Raw genomic sequence first — 27,831 nt, 5'->3', positions numbered from 1 at the left:
GACCTTGGGCTAAGGTGCTGTTTAATATTTAATTGGGGTGTAGAGGTTGGGGCTCAAGGCTGAAGCCTCGGCTCTTGGACCCTCCCACCTCACAGGGTCCTAGAGCCCAGGCTCCAGCCCAAGCCCGAACATCTACACCACAATTAAACAGTCCTTTAGCCTGAGCCCCGTGAGCCCGAGTCAGCTGGTATGGGCCTTCTGTGGGTGTCTAATTGCAGCACAGACATACCCTAAGGCTGAACAGAGTAAGCTGACCTCTCACTCAGGCTGACTGAATGCTAGAGCATGATGCTAGGGGGCAATCTGCTGCTGGATAGCATTCTCAGGAAGAGATGGAAACTGTGCGTTAGGCCACTCAGTCATTAAAACAGCTCCTACAATTTTTTTCAAAGGTTAACTGGCCAAATTCTAATTCAGCAATTACATTCTGCCAACCTAAATGCCAGTTCCCATTTCAACTTAATACACTATTCTTCCTCACTTCCTGCCCTAAATGGTTGACCAGTTAAACACATGCCACATTTCACCCAAAAGACAATTCAGATCAATAGATAATTCAGTTTGTCCTCATCATGTAATCATCTGAATCCAGCTCCTTCAGTTCAGCCATCTCTTCGAGCCTGGCTGTCCCTCCAGTGGGAACATGACTTTAGTTTTATCACAGTTGCCATCTTTTCTGGGACCAACAAAGACTCCTCCACCCCCTTCTTTGTTTAATTTTGTTCCTGCACATCCCTCTGACTCAGCCCATGCAGGGAATTCTGAGCACCGTGGGAAGGGAAAGGAGGGCATACAAACCTCAGAGGTCACATGGCCCATATAGCAGACGGTCTCTCTCCCAGACCGTCTCCCAGACCTTTGAATCTCAGTGTCCTATCTTGACATGTGGTTCTGACAGGACTGGGTCACTGGGCTTCCATTTACTGTCTGTTATTGTGACAATAATTACATTTTAGGCAAGAGCCATCCCAGCTCTGTGCTGTGCTCCAGCCTGAGACGGCACTTAGGCAGTTAACACATGTAGGAAGGTGATTTCTGCTGATTCTCACAGTTATCCCACAACACTCCCCACATTCCTGAGACTGAAAAAAGGGCTCCAGGAGAGAAAATGAAAAAAGCAGCCTACATCAGAGTAGCAAGTTCACTTTAATCATGGAAGGCAGCTTAAACCCAAGCTCATGGCAGATCTAAGCTGCCACAGAAATGTGTTTTGAACAGAAACATTACTGGAAACTTCATGAAGTTACTCTGTGATCCTAATATGAAGTAATAAGCTGTTTACCCAGCATGACTATACTGGGATTAATTGACAAAGCAGGGAAGATTAATTGCTATTATTTCCCTGTCAGCTTCACTCCTCCACATGTACTCACTCAGCTCACTGAGCTCAGAGAGAGGCAAAATGTGACTTCCCCACCTGCTGCTCCTAGCCTTTCACTGTTATGTCTTGGAACTTACCCCAAAGGAGACATAGTAATTTAACAACACAGCAACCTGCCTCTAATCTCCTTCGAGTACTAATGAACCCCAAACAGATGCAATAGAATGAACTCTCTAGCACTGTCTCTCCCCATCCTGTGCCTGTGTCAGCTTTTCTGCCCAGGAGCAGGCCCAGGGGCTCGGAAGGATTAGGTAAACCTACAGTTTGGGGAAGCTAAATGAAATGCTGAGCTCCCTGGACTCCTAAGAGTGGTGCCAGGGCATTGAGGGAAGGAAACGGCCCTGGAGGCACAAACAGACAGGCATTATGACTTACAGTGGAGAGACATTTAATGAACTACACAACATTCCATTGGGAAGAGGTCTGCATCTGCAGGTGCAGCACTGTAGGAACTGGCCCTGCACAGCAGCTGAGAGATTGGAATGAAGCCTATTTCTACAGCCTTGTGTACATGGACTTTTCTTTCAGAACAACCTAAAGTGTGAGTTTAAACTGCTCTAGTTATACTGGTGTAGCCCATGTGGACACACTTAGTCTGATAGAGGAGCATATGTCACTTCAGAGGGGCTTAAGCTAAACTGAAGACACAAGTGTTGGAATAAGATTGTCCACACAGGGGTTATACTGATATAACTAAACTAGTATAACTATACTGGTACTAGAAAAGGCCCAGTACGGATTCAGGAATACTGCTACCTACCACCTGCTGAGAAGAGTTAAAAACTCTCTTGTAGCTTCAAGTTTTTCCTTTCTCCCACAAGATGGCAGCCTTTCAGCATTTCAGGCAGGATACATTTTACTCTTGGAGGGCTGGAAGAATGCAAGCCAGTTAGAGAATGTCTTTCATATAAACCATATCCCTTATCAGTATCAGGTTGTTAGTTAGCAGAGAGAGATCAAAGAAAATAGGAAAGGAGACAAGAGGTTTTTCTCTGAGGTTTGAGATGAGATGGATTGGCAACAAGGTACAGAGAGAGAGGGATCCCACCCCAACAGCTGTGGCTGCAAAGAAGGTTGTCACAATCATAGCAGAATGATTGTGTGGTGGGGACGGAGACAAACTCCACGCTGGATGAGAAGAGACACACAAAACTGATTGCTCAGGGAGTACTGCTCTCACCTGCCTTTGCCCCTATCCTGTTTGTGTCAAAATAAAGGGCCCATCCACACATGGATTTTACTGTGTGTTAGCAAGCATGTGGTAAAAATGCATCTTTTTTCCTAGTGAAGACAAGGCCAAAGTGGTACCAGCTCACGTTGTCAGTGGGGGGCAGACTATGTGGGCCTAGCAAGCCTTTCCGCTCCTCTCGCTTCTGTGGTGTCTGGGATATGTGGCACATAGCTTGGTGTTTAATCTTCACATGTTCAAAGACGCTGCTACATTTGTACTGCACACTGTTTTAGTGGCCCGCCCCCCAGCCAAAGGGTACAAACAAACAGCAACATGCTTAGCCTTACAATGCCCCTGGCAAACTAGTCTCACTATTTCAGAGGTGGGGAAACTGAGGCACAGAACGGGTTAGAGTGACCTACCAAGGGACACACAGGGCATCTCTAGCAGAACCCAGGTCCGCCACTCCCAAGCACATCCGTACACCCTAGTAAACAGAAAGGGCTGCGCTGCATTTGCTCACAACACCAAAACCTTTTGACCTCCCTAAATAACAGAGTGTAGCCTCCAACCCCAAATCCCTGGCTCATCATCCAGAGGGGAGAAGAAGAAATAACATCATTGTTTTATGTGCTGGTGACAGGCTCCTCATTCCCCGCCCCAAACTGCTACAGCCCTTAGGAAATGTCAACCATTCCAATTACAGCCTCCCTGAGAGACAAATTGCTGCACTGGAACTCCAGCCACAGCACCCAAAATGCCTCTTCCCTCTTGCTTCATACATCTTCATCCCAAAGACTATTTCTCTTTCTATACAGAGCACATACCCCCATACCTGTCAAGAGGGTGCCAATGGCAATGTGCAATATCCCTCTGCCAACACCTAAGGATCCTAAGATTCTGGTGCCGGACTCCCTCACGCAGTTCCATTGATCTGCTCACATCCTCAATTCACAGCACTGCCAATGTACCCCAGTCCTAGGAATACAGTACATTCACACAGGTCTGACAGTGCACTTCAGTCCTGATCTGGAGACAACCACAGCTACACCAGTCTTGGCCCTCCACAGCTCTCTGTCCAATTCATCTCAGTCTCACTCAGCAGCTTTCTCTAGTCAGTCCTAGGATCCAATTATGCAACCATATGGCAAATCAGTGACTCAGCAAGCATCAACTAACCAGTCTAATCTGATTCCACACACTCCATCACCAACATTACCTGAGTATCCTGGTAGACAATGGCAAAGGAAGCCGTTAACCAGATCGGTGCAGCACCCTCCATTCTGACATGGCTGAGACTCACATTCATCAATGTTAACAGAGCAGTTCTCCCCTTTGAAAGTGAAAACACAATCCCGTTATGATCATTTCAGTAAGCCCAGGCAGTGGATGTGTGTGCATCCCCTGTAGGGGGAATCTTAACACCTTCTTTCACAATTCTTTGCTCTTCTTCAGCAGTTTTCATCCAAAGATGCAAAGTGCCCATTACAAGTGTTACTTGTCCCTCAGTACCTACCTGGCAGGCAGGAATCATTAATCCCCATTTATAAAATGTAGAAGACTAAGGCACCGAAAGGATAAGCGATTTACCCCAGGCCACAACACGAGTCAGTGGCAGACGTGAGATCAGAAGCCAGGAATCCTGACTCTGAGACCCCTGTTCTAATAACTAGAGAAAACTCCCTCCTGTATTTCCAATTTTCCCCCAAAAGGGCACTTCCCCTTTCCCCCCTGAATCCACCCACACACCCCAACCCCACACTCCTATAAGCTCTTTAAAAAACACAGAGAGGGCAGTCTCTGTTGAGCATCCCTAGAGCCCTTCACATGCAGGGAGAATTGCCTGCCCATCCCAACTACATGAAAGGTTGCTACAAGAGCAGTCACTATAAGGGGAGGCTTAAGACATTACCTGGGACTCCAGGGGACTAATAGCTTCCTCCAGAGGGGGAATGCCCCACTAATACATTGCAAGGACAATTTTTGCTTTATGCCCATGGGAGGGGCCACCAGGGCTATTTTGCCGTCTGCCCAGCTGCAGGGTACTGAACAGAACATTAGGGAACGGGGTGGGTGGGCTATTGCACCAACGAGGAAATCAGGGCCTTGAGGGATATGGCCTTCCAGGTAGAGAGAGTGATATTGGTTACACTCCTACTGCCATCTGCAATATGCACATACAGCAAAGGAGAGCCACACACTCCTCATCACGAGGCAGCTGCGCAGCCAGAACCATCTTGCTCTGCACCAGGTGGGTGGCTCTTGCTGCGCAGATGGCTCCTCTCCACTCCCTGTGACCCAAGCTGTACAGCTCCTACCAGGGGGCACAGGACACAGCCCAGTGGGTAGCTCACCTGAAAAACCTGGCTGGCACCAGCAGAGGAAACCAGCAGCTTGACTATAGCTGAACTCGCTGGGGAAGTCGTATCGTGTCCCATAGTAGGTTTGGTTGGATCGCTCAAAGCACACGCCTCCATTGTAACAAGGGTCTGTAGCGCACTCATCCACATCCTCCTCACAGCGCTGCCCTGTGTAACCTGCCAGGCAAACACCAGAGTTAGCACAACACAGCACGTCCTTGGAAGGGAGACAGAAAACTAGCCACCAAGATACCACAGCTGCCAATAAGGGAGCAAGATTATGTGAGCCTGAGACACTGCAACTCATCTAGCACAAAGCAGCAGGGCCTGGCATACAGTACTCATGTCAGAGGTGAGAGCCAGTCAACTGATCTCGCCCAGGAAAGCACAGGGTAGAAAAGGCCTGGTCTTAGGAAAAGGGACATTTCAGGCGATGCAGCAGGACACATTTCCCTGCTGTGAGACCTTCATGCCAGTGGAAGACTCTCCTGAGAGAAGCAGCGGGAGCCCCCATCACTTGATGTACTGAAAACTAGACTGTACCATACAGAGTAGAGCCAGTTTTGCTCAGGGCAACCTAGCAGGTCCTCTCCACCACTGACTACTCAGACTGCAGGAGAACGAAGCAGTTTCCCCTACTCACCAGGCCAGCAGGCACAGCTGTAATTCTTGACACCCTCCAGACAGGTAGCACTGTTCAAACAGGGCTGGGAGGCGCACTCCAGGATATCCAGCTCACAGTGCTCCCCTTCAAAGCCTGTGTCACTGCAATCACACTGGTAGCTAGGGGGACACAAAACAGAACACCACAAGAGCTCTTCATTCCAATACCCACTCCCCTCCAAGGTAAGAGCAATAGCTAGGGGGACACAAAACAGAACACCACAAGAGCTCCTCATTCCAATACCCAGTCCCCTCCAAGGTAAGAGCAATCAAGCATATGGGGCCAACTTGCTAGCCCTCATGTCCACCTTGCAGAATTCCTCACCCATGGGCTTAGAGAAGAGACAGTCCCATCTCCATAAACAGAGCATCCTTTCAGGAAATCAGTGGCAAGGCAGGTCAGCCTCAAGTCAGCTGCTGAGCCTACATACTGCACATGAAACGCAAGGATCAGACAGACAGGGATGCTCTCAGTCAAGGAGGGTGGCTGCTTCTGCTGCTTGTGGTCATTCATTTAAGCTGCAAATAATTCTCATTGGGACATCGCGGAGCAATAAGAGACAGTAACGGGAATTCTTTCAAACATCTCTGGGAACTCTGCTAGTGGAAGGGGTCCTTTGGCATTAACACCCCCACTGAACGGCTCTTCAAATAACTTTCAGTTTAATGAAACAATAATAGCAAGCAGAGTGGGGGAGGGAGGAGGAAAACTTAAAGAGCACTAAGCCCAATTCATCCTAGAGGTGAATTCTGAAGTCAATGGACTTACACCAGGCAGGTGTCTCATGGGCTCATGTCAGATATTTAATCACTGAAATGCAAATGGCCACAGCAGCTTGCATTCCTCACCTGTCAACAAGGTCATGACATATCCCTCCGTTGATACATGGTTGGCTTGCACATTCATTGATGTCCACCTCACACTGGATTCCCTCATAACCTGGTGCACAAGTGCAGGTGTAGAACCCAATATGGTCAGTGCACGTGCCCCCGTTCTGGCAAGGGTCTGAGTCACATTCATCTATTTCAGCATCACAGTTTACACCTTTGTTACAAAAGAGAGAAACATCCATGTTATGGACTTGGCTGGAGTTCTGAGCTGGGATCACAAAAGTAATGATATCAAATCCACTCTGCTAGAATACAGACATGACAATTCATAAGTTCCTGGACAGCAGACAAGCATGCAAATACTAAGAAATGATTAGTTTATTAGTATTTGCAGCCAAGTCTATCTTGGGAAGACTTATCTATTTTGCTTTTAAATCAACAAAACTGAGAATAGTTTGCAACAGTTGTGAATCTCTAGCATAAACTTATATTTGATTTCACTGAATTTGTTAATTCCACCAGCATTTAGCAAATGAAATACACTTCCCGGATGAGACATAAAACCAAGGTCCTGCTCAGTTACATTCATTACAAAAATCCCATAATGCTTTATTTTGCGGGAGGGGGGAAGTGGCAGGATGCGAATTGCAGTATTGTGGCCAAGTTCAACCGTGGATATTTACATTCTGTGATACAGTGTTCCCCTTACAGTTTGGATTCTATATGATATTCTTCACTCCAGTGTAACTGCTGTGTTCCACCAGAGAGGTGGTTGCATTTCAGTGGTTGGTGAAGTGATCACTGTATATCCTTTACCCTCCTCCCAAAAGTATTATGAGGTTTGTAACTTGCTTTGAGGTCCTCAGAAGGGAGGTGCTGGAGAAGTACAAAGTATTAGTTATAGTGATACTAGCAATAATAATTGTATTATTCATTAAGTATTAATAGCACTAATCACAGTAGAAACATATCTATTATCTTCGTCTAACGTCATTTCGTCAAAGGAAATCTGTGAGAGATCCCACAGCAACCATCCTGCCACTTTCCCACCTCAATGAACTGCCCATGGCCTGACATCACCCCTCAGAGTAAGCCCCTAAAAATGGCACCTGCCAATCCATCTAATCCTCCTTTCTGACAGAGGCTCACTATGCAGCAGACGTGGCCACCCTAATCCTAAAGGAATGTGGGCCCCATAATCTGCCAGATCACAACCTGTCAATCCTCAGGTCAAAACTTCCTTCACCCGAATTCCAGCTGCAAGTGCCAGGAAATGCTCAGCCTGTGAGGACCAGTGGCTCTAGGAGGCTGCAAGACCAGGGCCAATAGGCTGTGATGCAGGGAAGTGAAAGGGAAACTGATGGGCAAACACGGAGTTGTGATTTACACTCTAAATCTGAGGGTCATTTTAAGGCCTAAACACAGCCTGTTCCTGAGTGGGTATTTTCCCCCAGCTCTGCATTTCACCAGAGTGTGACTCAGTCAGTGACTGGATGCCTGACAGGCAACAACTCCCCACTCCATTTGTAATCTGTGGCCCAGTGACCCCACATTCCTTTACAGCCACGTAACTCCTGAAATGCCTGTAGCCTGTGACAATGGGTAAGGCTGGGAAAGGCCATGTGCCGGCTGGTACCAGGGGGAGGTGGCTGCAGCCTGGACTGCATTCCATTCTGATAGCTGGGCTGGGGGAGAGGAGACCCTTGCGCCACTGCCTCGGCAGATAACTCACAGGTGCAGATTACACAGTGAGTCATCACCAGCACAGTTGAACCAAGAAGAAATACTCAGTAGAGTCACGTTCAAAATATGCTCAGGGTTTAACAGAGCTGGAAAAACAAACCCACAACAGAGCCTCCTGCCCTGGAAAATGCCTCAAAGACAGGACAAAATGCCCTGAGCCAGCCTCATAGAGACTAGTTACACCCCTGAATTCCAATAAGCTTATTCTTCCTGAAGACAAAATATGTCTCTCTCTGTGCTTCCGCTTAACCATGCCTTCACCAAAGCCAATCACATCAACATCACCGCTGGGAATCCAAGTCTCAACCCCCTCCCCATCCCATAACCCCAGGAATCCAAACCATTCAACATCCACATCATCCCTGTGAATCCAAGCCTCAACCATCCCCCCAGGAACCCAAGCCCTCTCTTTCAGGACACCCAGGCCTAAGCTAGTACACACGTGCTCCCCAGCACACCAGAAGCTCAGGCCATCAGATAGAGGCTCGGCCTCACAGCTGTAACAAAGAGGCAGAGATGAGAAGCGTTTTGGGGCAGGGACTGTGTCTTTTGCTGGTTTTGCCACAAGCAGGTGCATTGATAGAGCTTCATGAACAGCAACAAGTAACCCAACTGAAAGAGTAATATGTGAGCATGAAAGGTACCTGTATAGCCGGGGACACACTTGCACAAATAGTGATCCATCTCATTCAGGCAGGTGCCATTGTTTTTACAGGGCCGGGATGCACACTCGTTGATGTCTATTTCACAGCGGTATCCTTGGAACCCAGGCACACAGAAACAGTTATACTCATTCACCCTGTCTAGGCAGATGGCTCCATTCTGACATGGGCTGGAGGCGCACTCGTCAATGTTATCTTCACAGTGGGCCCCAGTGTGACCAGGTTGGCAGCTGCAGGTATATATCTCGGCACCCTCGATGCAGGTCCCATTATTTTGGCAGGGTTGGCTAGAGCACACAGATATTTCAGTGTGGCAGCCTTCTCCATTTGGTCCCATTTGGCATTGGCAGATGTATCCATTTGCACTATCTACACATTCAAAATGAGGCCCTTTACAAGGATTGCTCTCACACTCATTAATGTTAACACTACACTCAGTACCTGTGAAGCCAGGCCTACAGATGCATTCATAATCCAGGAGTCCCGCAGTTTCACTGCATATCCAATTCGGGGGACATTTGTGCACAGCACACACAGAGTAGAGGAATTCACAGTTTGTGCCCATGTATGCCACTGGTTGCTGGGGGCAGAGGCACTTGTAGCCCCCCTCCAAATCCTCACAGCTTCCCCCGTTCTCACAAGGGAATGATGAACAGCTGCTGGCAGTTTCAGAGCCTGATGTTCCTGTTGAGAAAGGAGACTTCCTGTTAGTCTGGGCTAGCAGCACAGAGGAACCCAGTGGGGTCCTCCCTTAATTACTGTACACAGTAGATATCTCAGTATTAATAGGGCTGCACTGGCCATTGCTCACAAATATCCAGCCTCCTCCCATGGGCACTGGATTAATTATTTGTAGTTGGGGAGATATAAATGCATTCCAAAGGGGAGCAGGTATTCTGCATTTACAGCTGAGAGGCCCAGTTACATCTCCAGTTGTTTTGGGGCAATCTCATTACATCAGCAAACAAATTGGCTTTTCTCTCATCTGTGCCTGGCCAGGAGGCTGTAACCTTTCCGCTCAGCCACAGACCTTGCTCCTGCTATCCATGCCTGCGTCACCTCCAGATTGGAGACTATTGCAATAAGATCAATTTAAATCCATTCCCAGGATGAAGCTGGTGCAGATGCAGTGGCCACTTAGTTAGTATCTTATTGGCAGCACATGATACCGGTGCTCTAAGATCTGCACTCTCCGCTGAGTGGTTTTGGGGGCTAGTTTTGACCTTTAAAGCCCAAAAAGGGCCTGAGACCTTCGTACTTGAAAGATGCCTCTCTCCCTGGGTACTCTCTCTCTCTCCCTCCTCTTGCCAATCTTTCCTCTTCTTGCATTCCCCACGCCTCCTACACCTCTGCCTCTAGTTATTTGGCTAAATCATCCATTTAACGTGCGCACTCTTAGATCAACCTGATGGATCTCTGCTCACACTTGTTTACATCCTTTACATATGTTTTCTCTACCCTTTCCATAGATAAACTTGGTGCAATTTCCCTTAATATGAAGGGAATCTACAACCCAAAATAAGTGGTAGAGGTGAGCTACATACCAAGTTAACTAACCACAGGCCAGCTGACTCTATCAAGCCTGCACTGATTTACAGCTCAGTGCCAAGGAGCTAGCATTGCTCCCAATTCCAGCCATCCCACACTCCCAAGGAATGTATTTTTCTTAGCCAGAACCCCAGCGAGCCTGTTCCAAACTAGCCTATTTCACACACAGTCTTTGACCACAAGAAGAGCAACCCAATAATCACTGGCCAAACACAGTATGCCTCAAAGGGAAAGGAGTGATTTCACACTGCAGTGAAGCGAGTGATAAGTGGGCATGCTCAGAATTAAATCTTGGGTTCAGCTCCCAACATTCAAACCAGATTCTCCCAAGTTTGGGAGGTTTGGATCTGGGGGAGGGTTGTGTTCATTCCCATTCCTAAGACCTTGTTACCCCATTAGCAGCAGGCTGTTGTGGCTAAGAGAAAGAGGCCCTTTCCAGACTAAAACAGTATTATCCCCAAGAAATGTGATGAGATATGCCCACAGAGCTGCAAATCTAGGTGATCCTGGTGAGGTTACACAGGGCATTGGGCAAAGGAGTGGGGCTAAGGGGAACAGAAAGAATGTTTGATGTCTTCACTAATGAAAAGCCAGACTTGTCTTTGTTGTTTCCCTCCATGCAAAATGCTGTACATTTGCCAAGCCAAACAGTGGGGATACTTGTCATTGGTGAGTGAAAACGCAGGGGAGTCCCCATTTGTCTTCCTTCAGAGCTCCCTTTCCAGGCCATTTTTCCATTGAGCAATCAAACTGCAGATTGAGGGTGGAGATGACCTATGGGAGCTAGGGTTGTCCTGCCTGAGTAGCTGTACAGGAGGTTGCCAGAAGATGGGAAGAAAGGGAAGCTAGGTGTCTGTCTGTCTAACCATCTCTCCTCCCTGATATGAGGGGTAGGCAGTTTGATGTTGAGGGTAGGAAGGGGACTCCAAGAGCTTTTTGCAACTCACTTTTCACCCTGGGAACTGCACACAAAGCCCATAGCTGTCAAGTCAAGGGAAGCGTATTGGGTGCAGACAGAGCCCCTTTAAGGCTGGGAATGTACAGTAATTTCCCAGATGAATCGCTGTATTTATGGGTGACACACACACACACACACACCCCCGGCATACATAGGCCTCAAAGCTGAAAGCTTACATAGGCCTCAAAGCTGAAAGCCTACATATCATATTCAGGCAAGTGACAATACAAAAATACAGAAAGGAGGACGAGAAAATAGGCCACTGATGTGGGAAGTTTCTCTGCATTTAAAGTAAGCACATTAGTGTATTAGCAAGGGCTCAGGTGAGATATAACAGGGCAGTGCCACTCTAGCTAGACCTCAGACAGATGCATTATCATTTGAAAGCAAGAGCTAGTGGTCGGAGCAGAGGCCTGGCAGCCTGGAATTCTCAAATAGTAATGTAATGGTAATGTAATCTCTGACAGAGATTCCCTGTGGCTGTTCCTGGCCATGTCACCACGTCTCTGCCTCAGATTCCACGACCCCACTGTCATTGGGAAGACTCTAGTTACTTATTCACCTCCTGGGGTGGGATGCTAATGCTTGTAAAGTGCTATGTAAATGCAGAGTATTAGTAATGAGAGAGGCTTGCAATGTTGTTAATACTCCCTCAGCCCTCTCCTTCCTGCATTTTCCCATATAGGCAGAGCAATGAAATGCAGGACAGACCTTTACTGAAAGCGTCTAACATGCTTGTGTAGGCTTACCGATAGCTGATGGTATCAGCACCCCTGGGATTAGACCTACCCCACATTTTATTACTGTTTCCATTCAAGTCCTTTATGAGAAAAGGAGACAGTCACTCCCTTAAGCTGAATTTTCCATAAGAGCCCCTTTTTATCAGACTGGAATGATCTATCCCTGTATCCATGATGTTCTGATAAGACAGAGCAGCTTAAAAACGTACAACAATATTTCACTCCCAAGAAATCCCAATACTCCTTCCTGCCAGCCAAAGCTCAGACAGTGTCGGTCACTGTCTTCTTGCTTTAATTACATGCAGGAGTAAAGCCTAAGAGTCTTAAATGTCAGGTCAAATCAATCAGAACTGTTATAAACGGTGCGGCAGGTGAACTGGCAGGGAAATTATCTTGGACCAGCCAATTCTGATGTGATATCAGCGCTTGGGGGTTACTTTCATCTGGGGAGACAGGCCTGTGTCCTTGCAAAAGCAGCATACTCTGTCCCATACAATTCAAATGGGCTTTGTGACCAGTTACGGATATTTTGCAGTTGTCTGTAAGATAAACCAGTCTACTCTATTTAGAGAAAATAGTGGCTTCCGTTCAGTGAACTTCAGACTGGGATTTACTTGCAGAAGTTTAGCAAACATATTAAGCTGGGAGGGATGTACTGGATTCACTGACAAAAGTAGCCCCATCCACAATGTAAAATAAAAGGACAAGACAGCATGCACACACACTTGGTGCTGCTTTTTGAAGAACATATCTTCATTCAGCTCCAGATCCCAGCTTGCAGAAGATTCCACAACAGAGAGGTTGGAAATGCCAGGACACTGCAGGCTGGTTTCACACATGTGGGGTCATTATGTGGCATTTGCAGATTATTTTGCAACAGAAAAGTGGATATGTTGGAAATGACCTTCTGTGTGAAAAGTGGCCACAGAGGCAGAATCAAAATTCATGCAACAGTAAACCAAATCTGAGAATAACTACCATTCCTGTTGAGACAGTTCCAACTTCATCTAGCATTATAGGTCCTGGGATCACTAGCATTCGGAGCGAGCCTTGTTTTCATAAGCCAGTGTGTGTCTGGTCCTTTGTCCAGTCCACTCTCTTACTATACATTATCCTGGGCTACCTACTGAAAGGAACAGACCTCCAAGAAATTCCAGCAACTGCAGCTGGAGAGGAGCCAGAACTCAGATGACCAGCAGATTTGTACAGACCAGATATAATGATCAGCTCGCTATCCTCAGTCCTTCAGCCACACTACCACCAGCCCAAGAAGACCCATTTTAACACGTCATGCTCCTTGCTAAAAATCTGCCAGGCGCAAACACCATGGTGTCACTTCCCTGCTGACCTTACACATTCTCCCATTCATGCCTTCATTAACTTAGGGCATTTTTGGTCACGTTTGCCTTGCTCCAATGCATTTTATACATGCCCACTAGTTATTTGTGTCAGTGGCTTTCTATCAACTCACCACCCGCATCAGTTCGTCACTCCCTTTGTACGCAGAGGTGCCCCAAAGCGATTTATCACAGACTTCAGTTTATAAAAGCCTGCTTCAGCCCTGACCTCCTTGTAATTCCTCCCTCCCAAAGACTGCCTTGGTCCCAAGTCTCCCTTTAGGAGCTGTGTGTGTCAGGGGGTACTCAGGAATTTACAAGGTTCCTTCTCATTCTAGCAACATCTACCCCCTGCCCCTTTCTGCCTCTCTCGTGATGTTGCAGAGTGCTGCTGTGCATTGCACTGTCCAGCACTCCCATTATTCTGCCATCAGCCTTTTTATTTACAGATTCCCAGTCAGGCAGAAAACAGAGATGACGAAATCTGCCTGGAATCTGCTATAGCAATTAGAGCAGGGAGCTGGGGAAGCTGTTCTGCAGCAAGGATTCATTTGGTGGTAGACATGAGCCTTTGTGTATCTAATGAGCACCCAGTCTCAACCCGCACCTTCCAGTGGCTGGGAGCACAGTCTCTGCCAGAGAAGGGATTAGGCCCACTGCATGTTAAACTAGCAGCTCTGACCGCAGACCCTGATGCTGGTCCAGGCAAGAGTCTCATCTGCATGCAGAAAAAGCTACTTCCAACAGTGAATGTTCAAGAGCAGAGCTGTTCCTGCTGGGTGTCAGAATGGATGGAACCTAACAGTGCAAGGGCCAGTAAACAACACCATTGGTCTCTCTCTGACTGCATTGCATGCACACACAGGGCAGCGTGGGACAGGTCACATTCCAACACAGCCAGCAAGGACTGGCAGCAGAAAAGTGTCCGTCTCAGCGAGCTCCAACCACGGTGAGGGGTGGGGGCTGCTTCTCTGCCTGCACAAACATAGACAGATCAAGTACTACCCACAGTAGAGCTCGAGTTAGGGGTAACGTGCCCTCTTTTTTCCAAACCTTTTTGTAACAGACAAAAGGCTGTTCTCAATCCTAGAGCCTTCCCCGCCGCTCTGTTTTGGTTCACCATGTGACTATGCTGCTCATGAATGTGTGTGGCTCGTGAAGATTCACTTGATCATAGAGAAAAGATTCAATGACAAGTACAGGGTCCCATCGCTACACACAAGAGCTGTGAGCATGGAGCAGAACCCACCTGCAGACAGCTAAGGAAACAGACACAGTATGGAGCTGAAAGGCCTTCCTGACCCATCACAGAAAGACAGGAAGGTTCTAAGCGGCCGTAACATGTTCCATTCTCTTCCTAGCTCATGCTGGTTAGTGTCATGGCCTAGGACCCAGCTTGTATGGATGGCCCTCACCACTAGTTGTTGTGATGAGTTGTTTAACCAGTTATGTAATGTAGGGTGGATAGCCAATGTTGTTCCCGTACTAGTATTAACTACTACATGGCCCATTGCTAGTTTAACTATGCTTACAAGTGACCGCCCCCTCCTAGCCTAAGAGTTTGCGGAAGACTGCCTTGATGGGAGCAGGTCAGTTTAGGAGCAGATTGTTCCAATTCCTTAGATTTAATGTAGAAATAAATTGTATATTTTGTCACCTCTGCCAGATGAATCAGAACTAATCGAGTTTGTGTCATAGGCCCTATACCACTAACAGCAATTCTCCGTTCCTGCTTTATAGATCTCGTCTCCTAACAGAGCCGGTACAAGTACTCATGGTTCCAGACAGCAGACAGAACTGGCCACCTCGAGAGCTGATACAGGTGTCAGCTAGGTCAAATGCTGCAGAGATCACTACAGGATCCCTGGTACACAGTGAAATCTACAATGGGGAAGATGAACGTATGGAAGAACTTCCCCTCCGTTGGCAGAGCTCACAATGGCATGGGCAGTTCAGTGGCAGTACAACATTTGTGTTCGGGCAGCACAGAACTACCATCTCTAGCCCCTGCCAGAGCTCTCCCAGTAGAAAGTGTTCCAGTACAACACTGGTACCCGCTTCTTCTTCTAACGAAAACATCACAGTGCAGTCCTGCTCCTGTAAAGGGCAGCCTTTGGATTCCAGTACACCTGCAGATTCAGTTCTTCTTGCTGAAACAGCCATTACTTCCACCCACGGGAGATTATAAGAGAAAGGTGAAAAAATAAATTCAGGAGGCTAATCGCTAAAGCATGGGATTTTCACACTTACAACAACATTAATAAATATGCAAGAGTCCTAACCAACTGTGAAGAATAATTCAAGGCTCAAGCTTAAACAATGTGTCAAGACACACACAAAAAGCTCCTAATTCATTCATTCAAGATTTATTTTACAGATACAACAATGAGCCACAATCTGCTCTTGGTTACACTGCTGCAAGTCTGAAATAACTCCAATGATTTTAACTGTTAGTCCAGATGTGCACCAGTGTAAGAGCAGAATTTGGCTCAATAGATACAGGAGGTGAACTCATCAGGAGTATATCATTGACTTTAATGAGGCCAGGATTTCATCCGTAGATTGAACGCACTTTGGAAGAGGGTCTTTTTGCTATGGGTTTGTACAATGGCTAGCACTATGGGACCCTGAGCCACAGTTGGACCCCAGGTGCTACAACACTTCAAATAAGTAAATATAATTAACCACCAGCTGCCCTGAATGATATGGAAGTAATGGATTTAGGGAGTGTGGAACAGTAATTTCCCACATCAAAGACAAACCTGGGTTGGTTGTCTCTATAACCTTTCTCTTCAGCACGAGGATGCTGGTCAAGGAGACAACTAATTAGCTGGTAAATAGAGAAAACTAACAGAGCAAGAATTCTCAAGAACAAGGAGAAATGGATTTTCTGTTCCATCTCTCTCAAACCACTCGAGCCCCAGAAGTAGCTCAGTCCTCTATGGGACTCTATAGACCACTGCTTGATGAGAATTTTATTAGTGTGTTTGTCTTATGTATTGAAGTTAAACACACATAAAATCACACTGATTTGGAGATTAAGTGACTTGGAAGTGCAGTGCCCACAGCTCTAATTTAACATTTCCTATGAACACTACATTTTCCTCTTATGCTAACACTGCTGTCCCTTTCAACCTGATCAAGGACAATACTGGCTTTTCGACTACAAACTTCACTAGAAAAGAGAGGCTGACACAATATAGATATTAATTATTATTAATTATTATTATTATTATTAAAGAAGCCAGCTCAGAAGATAGAATTTCAGCAACATGTGACCAACTGAACACAGCAGGTTTATTAACTCAAGTGAGATCACCTGACAATTGCATAGATGACCTGCAGCATTTTCAATACTCTAAGCTGATGTCAAGTAATCAGAATACTAGTTAGCCTCCTGGAGAAAGGTCATTTCTCAGTCAGTCAGAGACTCCTCACACGTGTGAGCTTCAAGAATGTGCTCCTTTTTAACTCTGGTTTTGGTCTTTTCATTGATCAGTGCCAGGGACACACATGTTATTTCTTTTCTATTTTGTTAATGAACAATTATGAATATGCATGAGGTGTTCATTACCATAGTGAATAAATTAGCCTTCACGGCTGCATAATACAACAACCACTAAAACATGCTCAAAACCAAACTGCTCCCCAGAGTCATAGACTGGGAAGATCTAGAGAGAGAAGCCACCAAGCCACAGACGTTTTATGACTTTCTATGAAAGACACTGTTGCTAGATTAAAAATGACATTTTGGACTTTCCTTTAATGTGTCACAGGAAGAACACTCTCCCTGATAATCAGAAAGTGAAACCTGCTGTAAAAAACCTGCTAGGGCACCACCACCCACCCACCCTACTCTGAAGTGAAACTGGATGGGGCTACATTTCCCTTTAGAAATAGATTCCACTCATAAAGGAGTGAATTATGATGAACGTCAAAGGCTAAAACAGAGTAGGAGTCAGATATAAAGCACTTGTTGAACTCCTTCAGTGCAGATCTTGTGATGTTCTGTCCCTTTAAATGTTTGAACACACCCCCCTTCCTCCTCAGTGCAAAGCCTCACTTCATGTTGTTTTCAGTTTTGTGACCAGAATAATAAAGTCTCCAGCAGCCAGCCATATTTCTGCCAGCTGCCTGTGTGTCTATCTCCTTCTCTACTGGGTCCAAATATAATAGATCTGGTTTTGCATTAAGTGTAGCTTTCAAAGGAATTTTTTTAAAGATGGGTTTGCGACCTTTTATATTTCTTTGGGACAAAAAGACTCCTGCTAGGGCATTTTGGTATCGTTCTTCTATTCTACTTGTTTTTTCACTTGAGAAATATTAGGAATATCTAGTCTGAGTTTGCTGGACGACTACCTGGGGGTCTTAGAGATGTATGATGTGAGCTCTCATACCTGGATTGTGGGGATGGGGGAATATTTAACAAATGTTTTTCTTCCTCCAAAATGTTTTTTTGTCATTGGAATTAAATACGTATTAAACCTCTCCCCACCAAACAAAAAACAATTCCCCTACGCCCCATAAAACACAGATTTTAAAATCCGACTAAAAGTCTCTTACCCTCTCAGTTTCTCAGGTATCAGTCCCTGGTCTCTTGGGTTGCCATGCTTACACTAGTTCAACAATTCCTATGGATTGTCTTCCAAGCTAGATAGGACCTGAATTTCCAATGTAAAAACAAAACCCAGAAAAGAAGAGACATTTCTGGCCTCCATTACCCACCATAAAAGAAGAAAAAAAGAGAAGACACCAGTATTCTCACACACACAGTTATGCAAGTCACCCATTTGTTCTTGACAGAAGCTTGCACAATTACTCTCTTTCTATAGAAGGAAGGGGCTATGGGACCTGTAGTTCAGATAAAGCAAGATGAGGGGGATCTGACGAAATTGGAGAAAGGCTGGGAAAGGAGTGATAGAAAAGAATGCAGCGAAGTCTCTCTTTTGTAAAAAGAAAAGGAGTACTTGTGGAACCTTAGAGACTAACAAATTTATTTGAGCATAAGCTTTTGTGAGCTACAGCCCACTTCATCGGATGCATTCAGTGAAGTGAGCTGTAGCTCACGAAAGCTTATGCTCAAATAAATTTGTTAGTCTCTAAGGTGCCACAAGTACTCCTTTTCTTTTTGCAGATACAGACTAACACGGCTGCTACTCTGAAACCTCTCTTTTTTAAAATAGCATTTAAATGTTATTGTCTGTCCCATTGTTTGCAAAACCCTATTAGCAGTTTGAAAATAACTTGGTCCCTTGCAAGTTTCTCTATTCAACAAACATTCCCCACAACCAGCCCATTTTGAGCAGAGCTGAAATAAATACAATTTAACTTTTGGTGCCAATATCTCTCTCTGCTCTGATTTCCTGTTAGCACAGCCTGGAGAAGTGTGTTCTATTAGAGACTGCCACCAGCAAATACTTACGCACACTGGAAGGCCAGGGGTCACTTCACAGAGCCTCACTCTCTGTCCCAGAGAGGTCTCTTTCCACAGCATTCATTCATGAAGCATTCTAGCATCAGACAGCCCTGCTCCCTCTCCAGGCTCAGGAGGACACCTCCTTCTTCACTTTGCATTAAAATAAGTTACAAAAAATCTGAAGGTTTCAGAGTAACAGCCGTGTTAGTCTGTATTCGCAAAAAGAAAAGGAGTACTTGTGGCACCTTAGAGACTAACCAATTTATTTGAGCATGAGCTTTCGTGAGCTTTAGTCTCTAAGGTGCCACAAGTACTCCTTTTCTTTTTGCGAAAAAATCTGAAGTTTCTCAGACAGAATCACCCACTCAGGCTTAGTTTCCAGCAGCTCCAATTCACAGTAGGACTAAGGAGCCTGATGAAATGTTCAGGTTCCCAGCCAGTTACCCAGATGCCAGCAAATGGACATTTATTGTTTTAGAATAGATTCTTTATTCAAAAAGGGCCCATGGTCAAGAAGGACAGCAATTTAAAGCACACAAATATAAGACTTTTGTTATCCAATAGAAAGAGTCCCCACTTGTTACAGCTCCTCCCCTGAGAGCACTGTCCTGGCTCTGAAGTGTCCCTCTTTGACTTAGCTACAGGGCTCATAAATCATGCTTCAGAGGCCGTGATATGCATTGCTTAAAAGCAGCCTCCATTCCCAGGTAATCCTGGAGATGCCCTAGACCTAGAACCATACCAGCTTCTAGTTGGAACTGTATATACAGGCATTTCTAAAGAGCTCACCACAGGAGTTTACCAACACCTTTCTTATCATAGTTATTACACACTTAATACCTTCCATGCTATGCCCTTTAGAAACATTAACTAGCTTCACAACTCCCCTGTGAGACAAGCATTATCCTTACTGTACAGTGGGGCACACAGAGGTTAAGTGACTTGTCCAAGGTCACATGAGCAACTCACAGCACAGCCAGGAAAAGAACAAGAAGTTCTGATCCCCCATCTCCTACTCTAATCACTGAACTAACATTCTCTCCTGTTAGAGATGAAGGACCCAGTGCTTAGGGCAATAGCCTAGGGCTTTGGAGACCTGGATTCAACTTCCTGCCATGCCACAGATTCCCTCTGTGACCTTGGGCAAGTTACTTAGCCTCTCTGTGCCTCTACAGTTTATCTGTACAATGAAATAACATCCCTACTGGGCCTGAGAGAGGTGCTGCCAGGATAAATACAGTAAAGATTATGAGACACTTTGATACCATGGTGATGGAGCCATATATGTACCCTTTAGTATTACAAGAAGATTTTCTAGTCCTACAAAGTTCTAAATGGAAGGGATGAATCACTGTCCACGGCAAGTTTGTCTCCCTGGGAACAGAACTCCTGAATAGGGAGCATCATGCTTGTGTAGGCAGGAGCTTTGCTGATCTGGCCCCTTGTGTAGGTGGTGGTGTAGGAGAGGAAGCAGGTGACATGCTGGGGGTAGGGCTGGAGGCTCCTTTCTCAAGTTTGAGTCAAAAGACCCTCTTCTCACAAATAATGGAGCTGTTCATTGTCAAGCCCGTAACCCTCCGCTCATTATGTCGAAACAAAGGCAGCCCATTCCAGCACTGGGAAGCTCAGACTCGTGGGGAGAGATTGCTCTTCAAAAATGTATTTCCAGGAACAAAGACCATCAAACAGAAATGGGGGGCGGGGGTTTCCTACTGATGCTTTGCTGCTAAGTCACCAAACTGATGAACAGCGAAGGCTGACCCCACCAACCCTAATGTGTCCTCCAGCCAGTGGGGTGGGGCCAGTGAACATCATAGGACACCAGAATTTATTTTATTTACAACATGGAATAAGAGAATTATCCTCTTAATGATGTACTGAGAGGAGCAAATCACTTTAGCTTGCCTGCATCAAGCAATTGTAACAAGCAAGAGGGTAACTCACGGGAGGTGCTGAGAAGAAACTTGGCCACATCACCAATATGGGACAGGGTTACAAAAAAGTCAAACCTCCATCACATGGCCAGGTTAGTATCCACTGGCTCCAGCTACAACAACCACCACAGTGATCAGCTCCCAGGGGACAGAGGAAATTAAGACCTGGGATTGTACCCATGGGTACTTTGCATGTGGATTTAAGTTTTCTTTGCAAGCCAAAACACAGTCCTGCTTCCATTCAAGGAATGCCAAGCACTTTTTAGACACCCATTAATAACCCTCTGTGACATGGGTATTCTCCCCATCTTACAAATAGGGAAACCAAAGCAGAGAGTGCCAAAGTGATTGACCTTCCTATGGTCGGTCACATGGGGCTTGCCCAAAAGCCAAGGCAAAATCTTAACCCAACTCCAAAGGTCTGTGAAGGTACCATTTTCACACCTTCACAATGGCATGTGCCATGCAACAAATCCATAAATAAATGAACAAAGCCCCCTGCGCCCCTCTACAGTGGGGAAAAAACAAACAAGGCTATTAAAATAAAGTTACCAACTTGGAGCCAAGTTCTCTCTTCAGCCATACTGCACACAGCTCTTGTCATACACAGGGATGCAAGGGCAACATCTGTCTCCTTTTAGGAATTGGGAGGTGATGCTAAATTAAAGTATCCCCCTCTTCTGGACTCCTCTGAAAGAGCTCACACCCTGGGAAAGCATGGCTCTGACCAGGGCTTTAGTGCAGCATTTCTCAAGATGCAGTCTGGAATCTGTTGTGCCCATTAAGTGCTGATTCTAAGTCACCCAGTATTTTAAATGCCCTTCAGCTTTTTACAATAATGGGGTTTGAGCCTGCAAAGTACTAAGCACCTCTGGAAAGTGTTGGATGTCCTCAGGTAGGCGTCACGATGCACCGGAGGTGCTCAGTACTACACCCACATGCAGGAGAGCTCTCTCTTTCTTTGGCACCTCCCAATTTTAGCATTTGAGACTGTTGCTGCCTTTGGCTCCTTAAATGTCATCCTAACATTAACCATGCACAAGGTACCTGCAGCTTCAAACTCCTCCAGACAGCTCCACTGATAAGTTACCATCCAACCTGGTTTTAAACACTCATTTAACATTCCAACAGGGGATCAGCAGACACTGGGGTTATCAGCCCAGACATCACCTTGTTTCCTTCATTTTGGAGGCAACCTTCAACACAGGATAAAGGGGAGCCTTTTAGAGAGTTTAATGTTCCATTAAAATTGAGCAAAATAGTCTCCACAAACAGCAGGAAGTGACAGCAGAGTCCCAGTACTTATGGAGTGAGTGAGGCTTTAAGCTAGTTATCCATCTCTGAACATTTGCTTATGCATGTGCCCTGTAATTGGGGATCATTTTTATTCTGCTGCTTTGTTGGGTGGAATCTCCCAGCAAATAGACACAAATTACCACAAATATATAAGGAAAGGGACCAGTAGTCAGAATGCCTGGGGACTATTCTCAGGACTGACGATAACTGTGTGAGCTTGGGCAAATCAGTTTCCCTTTAGGCATCAGTTTACCCATTTACAAAATAGAAAAAACAACTATGCACTTCACAAGGGTGTCAGGAGGTTTAATTAACCTGCGTAAAGAAGTAGGGAATACTTTAGATTAAAGGTATTATAGAAGTAGAGAGCTTGATATTTTATACACATACACAATGCAGAATCTCGCTCGTGCTAGAAGTGTTACAACTATCTAGCAAAACTCAGTTCTCTCAAGCATCCAAACTTTCATTCCCCTGCTTATATCTGATTTGAATTTATAGATTTTACAACATGATGCCCCAGGACAAACTGCCAAGTGCATTAGTGCACAATCTTTCATGCAGCTCCAGGCTCAAGAAACTTACCATTTCAACACATTCCAGTTGTGGCATCTGTTGCATCAAAGAGCCTCAGGGAGCAGGAGAAAACATAACAGGACAGAATAGGAGCCCCTGTGGTACATAGGGCTAGGCACTATGCCTGGTGTGACTGTGAAGAACTAGTACTGACAATGGGAATGGGGTTCCCTCCTTACCCCCAGGCATCAGAAATGTCACCTCAAACTCTTCCTGAGATACAAGGACCACAAAGGATGGCAACATTCAGAGTCTAAGCAGCACTGGTCTGTTTTTCCTCTGTTTCTGCTTTTCCCTCCCAGAAAGTCACTGGACCGAGAAAGCACAATGCCCACCACTGGGGGGGGGAGTGTGGAAGAGAGGAGAGAAGACTGCCAGAAGGACGAAGAGACATAATGCACCAGGCTCAGAGACTCTTAGGCTGTAATGCGGCTTTTAACTGCTGGCAAGGGCTGCACACAAGATAGATAGCATCTCCATGTGACATGAGACTGAAGAGAGCTGAGTAATGGAATGTGTGCTCTCCCTCCCATTGCAAAGGTTTCCTGGAGGGAGGGGGACAGGGAGTTTATATGCTGTAGCTCCCAGCTTCAACACCTTTGTTACATTGAGTGCACAGCTCTAAGAGGGATTTAGCCATATTCCACTCAATTTTTTTAATATGATCTTTTTAGAAGAGATTACTAGATGCTTAAAAATGTCTATTCTTTGTTACAAAAACTATTTAAGATGTAAGACACTGGTGCATCATGGAATAAATACCTTATGGGCATGGAATGGCCACCATATCTGTGGATTTCCCTGGCTTTCATATTGTTTCAGTTTTGCTTTCCACCATCACCATCTTTCAGGACACAAGCTACAGACCCAAAAGTTTTATATTCCCCCAGTTATATTTCACCTGCCCTGTTCATTTCAGAAACTGGACAAAAAATCCTGATACAACCAGGAGCTGAGAGTAACAGGCCTTCCAGTGGCAAAGCAACAGCAAATGAACTAGATGAAACCTGTAAGTGACTGACAGGAATGATGAAAATCCTAACTCAGTGCAACTTCTACCAGTTACGATAGGCACCTACTAATCAACCCAACACTTTTTCTGCTATAGTAAGAAGCCCAGGCCGAAGGTAAAAGAGGAAACTCCCCAGGTACCAGAGCCACACTTAGAGCAAAAACAACAGCGACAGAACCCGTGAATAAAGGAATGAAAAGAGTTATGTTTCCATAGCAACAGAAAGGCATGTGCTTATATTAGTAAATCCCTGCTGACCTCCACTGATCTTTCCCTATCCTGGTCAGTGCAAGGGATTAGCAGAAAGGCACACTCTCTGGCCTGTTCCCAGGATCCACTCACTAGGAAGGAAGCACGGCAGCCCTGCAAGGAGTTTTAACATAGAAGATCTCCTTTCAACCTCTCAAGTCAGCAATGGGAACAACAAAATCAGGTTCTTCCTTCAGGAACCATGTGGGACTCTTGCAGCAGCTACTCTAGGCTGTTATGAGAGCTCCTTGGGAGTACCTTCAAGGTGCATTCTGGACTCTTCCAAAGCTCCTTGGCACTCTTGACACAGAGGAGGTGACAACAAACCTATGCCATCTCTAATTTGTATTATACATTCTGTGGGCTTTACAAAAATAGAGCAAAACTCCTGCCATTAATCAGTTAAGCACCAAAGACCATAGCCTTGCAATTCTTTCTGAATGCTGACATGTTGGGTAGTCTGCACTGTTGCTGATTTGGCCTTAACAATTCCGTATCCAGTGTTCTTCTTATGGTAGCCCATCACATGGACTTCAATAGGTAACTTCCATTCAATTTGTGCACACTGGATGCAGTCACAGAGTCTTTCCAAAAAACCTGTACTTTGATTAAAAACCACCAACCAACATATGAGCTGAAGGGGGAGGGGTGGCCTGCCTTCTACAAGGAGAAGGAGGGCTTGATCATGCCAGCTGAACAGAACAGAGTGATCAGTTCTTTTGTTGGTTCCCCCTGTGATCAGGAGAGGTGCTGCTGAACTAGTGTCTCCTTCCACAAATAAACTTTTTGCTTGACCTTGCTGGTCTCATTCATATGTCATCTCACTGCCAGAAACTGGGGAATTCATCTGCTTTCATGGCATCACTGCCCACTCTGTGTCCCAGGAGCTGGACAGCCTGTTTAGCTGAGGCTTACTGGGCACTTGCTACACATGACAAATCACAGGACAGAGATTTGAAGGGAATCTGCAAAGATTATGATGATTGGTTAAAATTCTTCCTCCCCATTTTCCCCATAGCAACTATTCAGGCTTTTGTACTGTTGTTCCAATAGAACGTAAAGGAGAGAATCTGCTGTGAAATGGAGGGAACGCGCAGGTTGAAATACAACCCACTGGCTGAATCTGAGTGTCAGTCATACCACCTCAGTTAGGGTCTTGTCATATCTCACAAACTCTGCTAAGCTGGGTATGGTACTAGGACAAGAGACCTCTACAGGAAGCCCAGCGTGATCCAAAAGCAGTGCTTGCAATTCAGTACGCAATTTCTCGGAGACAGTACTGAATCAATGGCCCAAGCAGAGTGCTAGAGAGCCCTGTGCTGCTACAGGCATCTTTCAAAGGAGACATTAAACAGAGGGCCTGACTACGTGTGGTCTTAAAAGATTCAGTAACTTTTTGGCAGAGCAGGGGTGCAATCCCAGTGCATTAGCCAAATTCCAGTTTGAGTACTAATTAAAATACTGTGGGCATGATTCTGCTCTTCAGTACCCCTGTACATCAAGATTAACTCCACTGAAGTCAACAGAGCTAAACCTATGTAAATGAGATCAGAACGGAGTCCTGCTTGACTAAATTATCATTAGCTACAGCTGGATATAGTAGCATCTTCACTCCCTGACTTCAACTGTAGTGCACTGTTGCTGTGCCCTGTTAAACAGCTGCCAGGTTCCAGAGGTGGCTGCATTTTAATGGCTGGGGGGGCAGGGGAGGGTAGCCAATATATCAGTTTATTATATTTGTAGAGTGCTACTTTAGGGCCAAAGCACAGGACTTTTCACTGGGAAGCCTGGGCTGAATTCCCAGCTCAGCCACAGAGTCACTTAATGTCTGTACCTCAGTTTCCTCTTGTAAAGTGGAAATAATATTTACCTACTTCAAAGGAGAAAAGTGATAGTTCCTGGCTCTCTGCCTTCCGACTTGTAGCAAATCACTGGACAGCAATGCCAAGCACTGGGTAAGAATCCACAGGGCAGACCAGTGCCAAAATTATGGCTCAAAATATTAATAGTGTTAATCAGAGCTACTCTACCACAGGGAGTTAAACCCATTGTAAACATAGAAACAGATAGCCAGCCAGGTCTCTGTCATCTGTCTATTGTTTAATGTGCATCTGAAGATGCAACTATTTCTATTATTAAGTTTCCAGGATTTGTGGGAGGGTGCTAGAGCTATAAATCCATGTTTTATGGTAGTTTTGAATATACTGCCCCAGTAATTCTTTGATCTTTCAGTTCCTATTGCACCCCAGTATTTCCCCTTAATAAACACACCTCTGGGCTGACCTTCCTGGTTTACACATTCTCTGATCTCTCAGCCATTTCCACAGATCAAACGCTGAAATAGGGGTTTTCCTGTGTACTCAGTTAACCAAAGTGGCTCACAAGATTTAATTTCTAATTCCAATCTAAATACTTTGGCAGTCAACATAGACAACAGTGAGACTGTTAAAAAGGGAGCATTGCTTTGAACAGTGTTTAAGATGTAAATTGTGTGTATGTCAGAGCTAATCTCAAGAGCCTACCCTAGAGCAGATAACAAACCCAGAGAAGAGACATTTGCCTGCAAACGTCCTTCCACAATAGGTGTCCAAAGCATTTGCCAGACCAAAGGTATGTGAAGTAAGGTGCCTGTTTAATTGAGTGGGGCAGCAAGACATGGAAGTTGGGTTTTAAATCCACTTTCCGGCATGTACTCTTCAAGACATCAAATGAACTAGACCAATATTAGCTGAGAACTACTCTGTCTCTGCCCATACTCCAGGAAGCAGCAGAACTGCGTTCATGTAGACAGCCAGCATCATTACCCTCAGAGTTTATTCCAGACATGAGAACTTGGAGCTAATGCGGGTCTGATTGCTTCACAGCATGGTCTAGTGGTTACAACTAGGAACTGGAAGTCTGGACCCCAGGACTATTCTCAACCACTCTTACTCTGTGACTTTGAGCAAGTCACCCAGTCGCTCTGTGCCTCAGTTTCCGATATCTGTAAAATGGGGATAATTATAATTACCTGCCTCACAAGGGCAAGGAGGGACTTTTTAATAAAGTGCTTGGAAATCCTGAGGTGAAAGGTATTACAGAAATGCAAACCATTTACTATTAAATCTTCTGGCAGATTTCCCTCTGTAAATGGGAATAGTTTGGGTGTCTGTGGAAACTCCGGCTTGTGCTATGCTTTACAAGTGGATTTCTAAATAGGGCACTCACTCCAACTCTAACAAAAGAGAGAGTGATATCTTCTGTAGGTTGTTGCTCCAAAGAGAGGGAGGATATCAATGCAAAGACAAAACAGCATATATCCCCAAGGAGCATTCCATCCCTGACACAGCCACGTACTAGCAATTCTGTACATGCAATGGGCCTTCCTTCTGCACAACACAAAGCCATCGTAATTGCTTCACACTTTAAACTAGTAGCTATGGTTACTGGACACAAAAGACAGCCCCAAAGCTTCCCTGTGGCCAGAGGAATTCCAGGCACTTGGAGCCAACACATCAGACAAAGAAGTTAGTACAAAGAAGTTAGTACGGAAGAGAGAAAATTCAGGGGAAAAACGAAACAAAACAGTTCAACTCAAGCGTTAAGGTGTCTAACAGTATCAGAACAAGGCAGATGCAGGAAGGCTACTGGGGTAGAACTTTTAGGGGCATGGAAAGAAGTACTGAGGTTTCAACAACTTGAAATAGGTCCTAGTGCTGTGGATAAAACTAGAAGGCTCAGTTAGATAGAGTATGGCAGGAAAAGAGCACTCTGAATCAATAACTTTGTGTTTCCTAGTTCCCTATGTTTTACCCTCACATCTATGCATCCCTGTCACTGACTGCTGTTGCCCTAACGGAGAGAGGACCTTATCCACGCATTGGCCTGGTAGTATTGGGGAGGACTAGGGAGGTCAGTTCAATCCCCATCTTCCTTCCCAGTAAAAGGCTTGGCATGTTCCTGACATGACCTTAT

General features: G+C 45.5%; 1 protein-coding gene across 7 annotated transcripts in view; it reads right to left on the bottom strand.

The window, feature by feature from the left end:
- Nucleotides 1-27,831, bottom strand: part of CRB2 (crumbs cell polarity complex component 2) — a 143,690-nt gene that overhangs the window by 28,550 nt on the left and 87,309 nt on the right. For all 7 annotated transcript variants that reach the window (XM_073314524.2, XM_073314519.2, XM_073314520.2 and 4 more), the window contains exons 2-6: nucleotides 8,794-9,495; nucleotides 6,425-6,620; nucleotides 5,556-5,695; nucleotides 4,907-5,089; nucleotides 3,772-3,885 (exon numbers count right to left, since the gene is read on the bottom strand). In XM_073314524.2, coding sequence (XP_073170625.2) covers nucleotides 3,772-3,885; nucleotides 4,907-5,089; nucleotides 5,556-5,695; nucleotides 6,425-6,620; nucleotides 8,794-9,376 — 1,216 coding nt within the window. In that variant the 5' untranslated portion in view covers nucleotides 9,377-9,495. The remainder of the gene's footprint in view (nucleotides 1-3,771; nucleotides 3,886-4,906; nucleotides 5,090-5,555; nucleotides 5,696-6,424; nucleotides 6,621-8,793; nucleotides 9,496-27,831) is intronic.

Source organism: Lepidochelys kempii, chromosome 16 (genome assembly GCF_965140285.1).
Source record: "Lepidochelys kempii isolate rLepKem1 chromosome 16, rLepKem1.hap1, whole genome shotgun sequence".
Taxonomy (NCBI): domain Eukaryota; kingdom Metazoa; phylum Chordata; order Testudines; family Cheloniidae; genus Lepidochelys; species Lepidochelys kempii.
The sequence above is the reverse complement of the archived record's forward strand: the minus strand, read 5'-3'. Positions and strand labels throughout refer to the sequence as shown.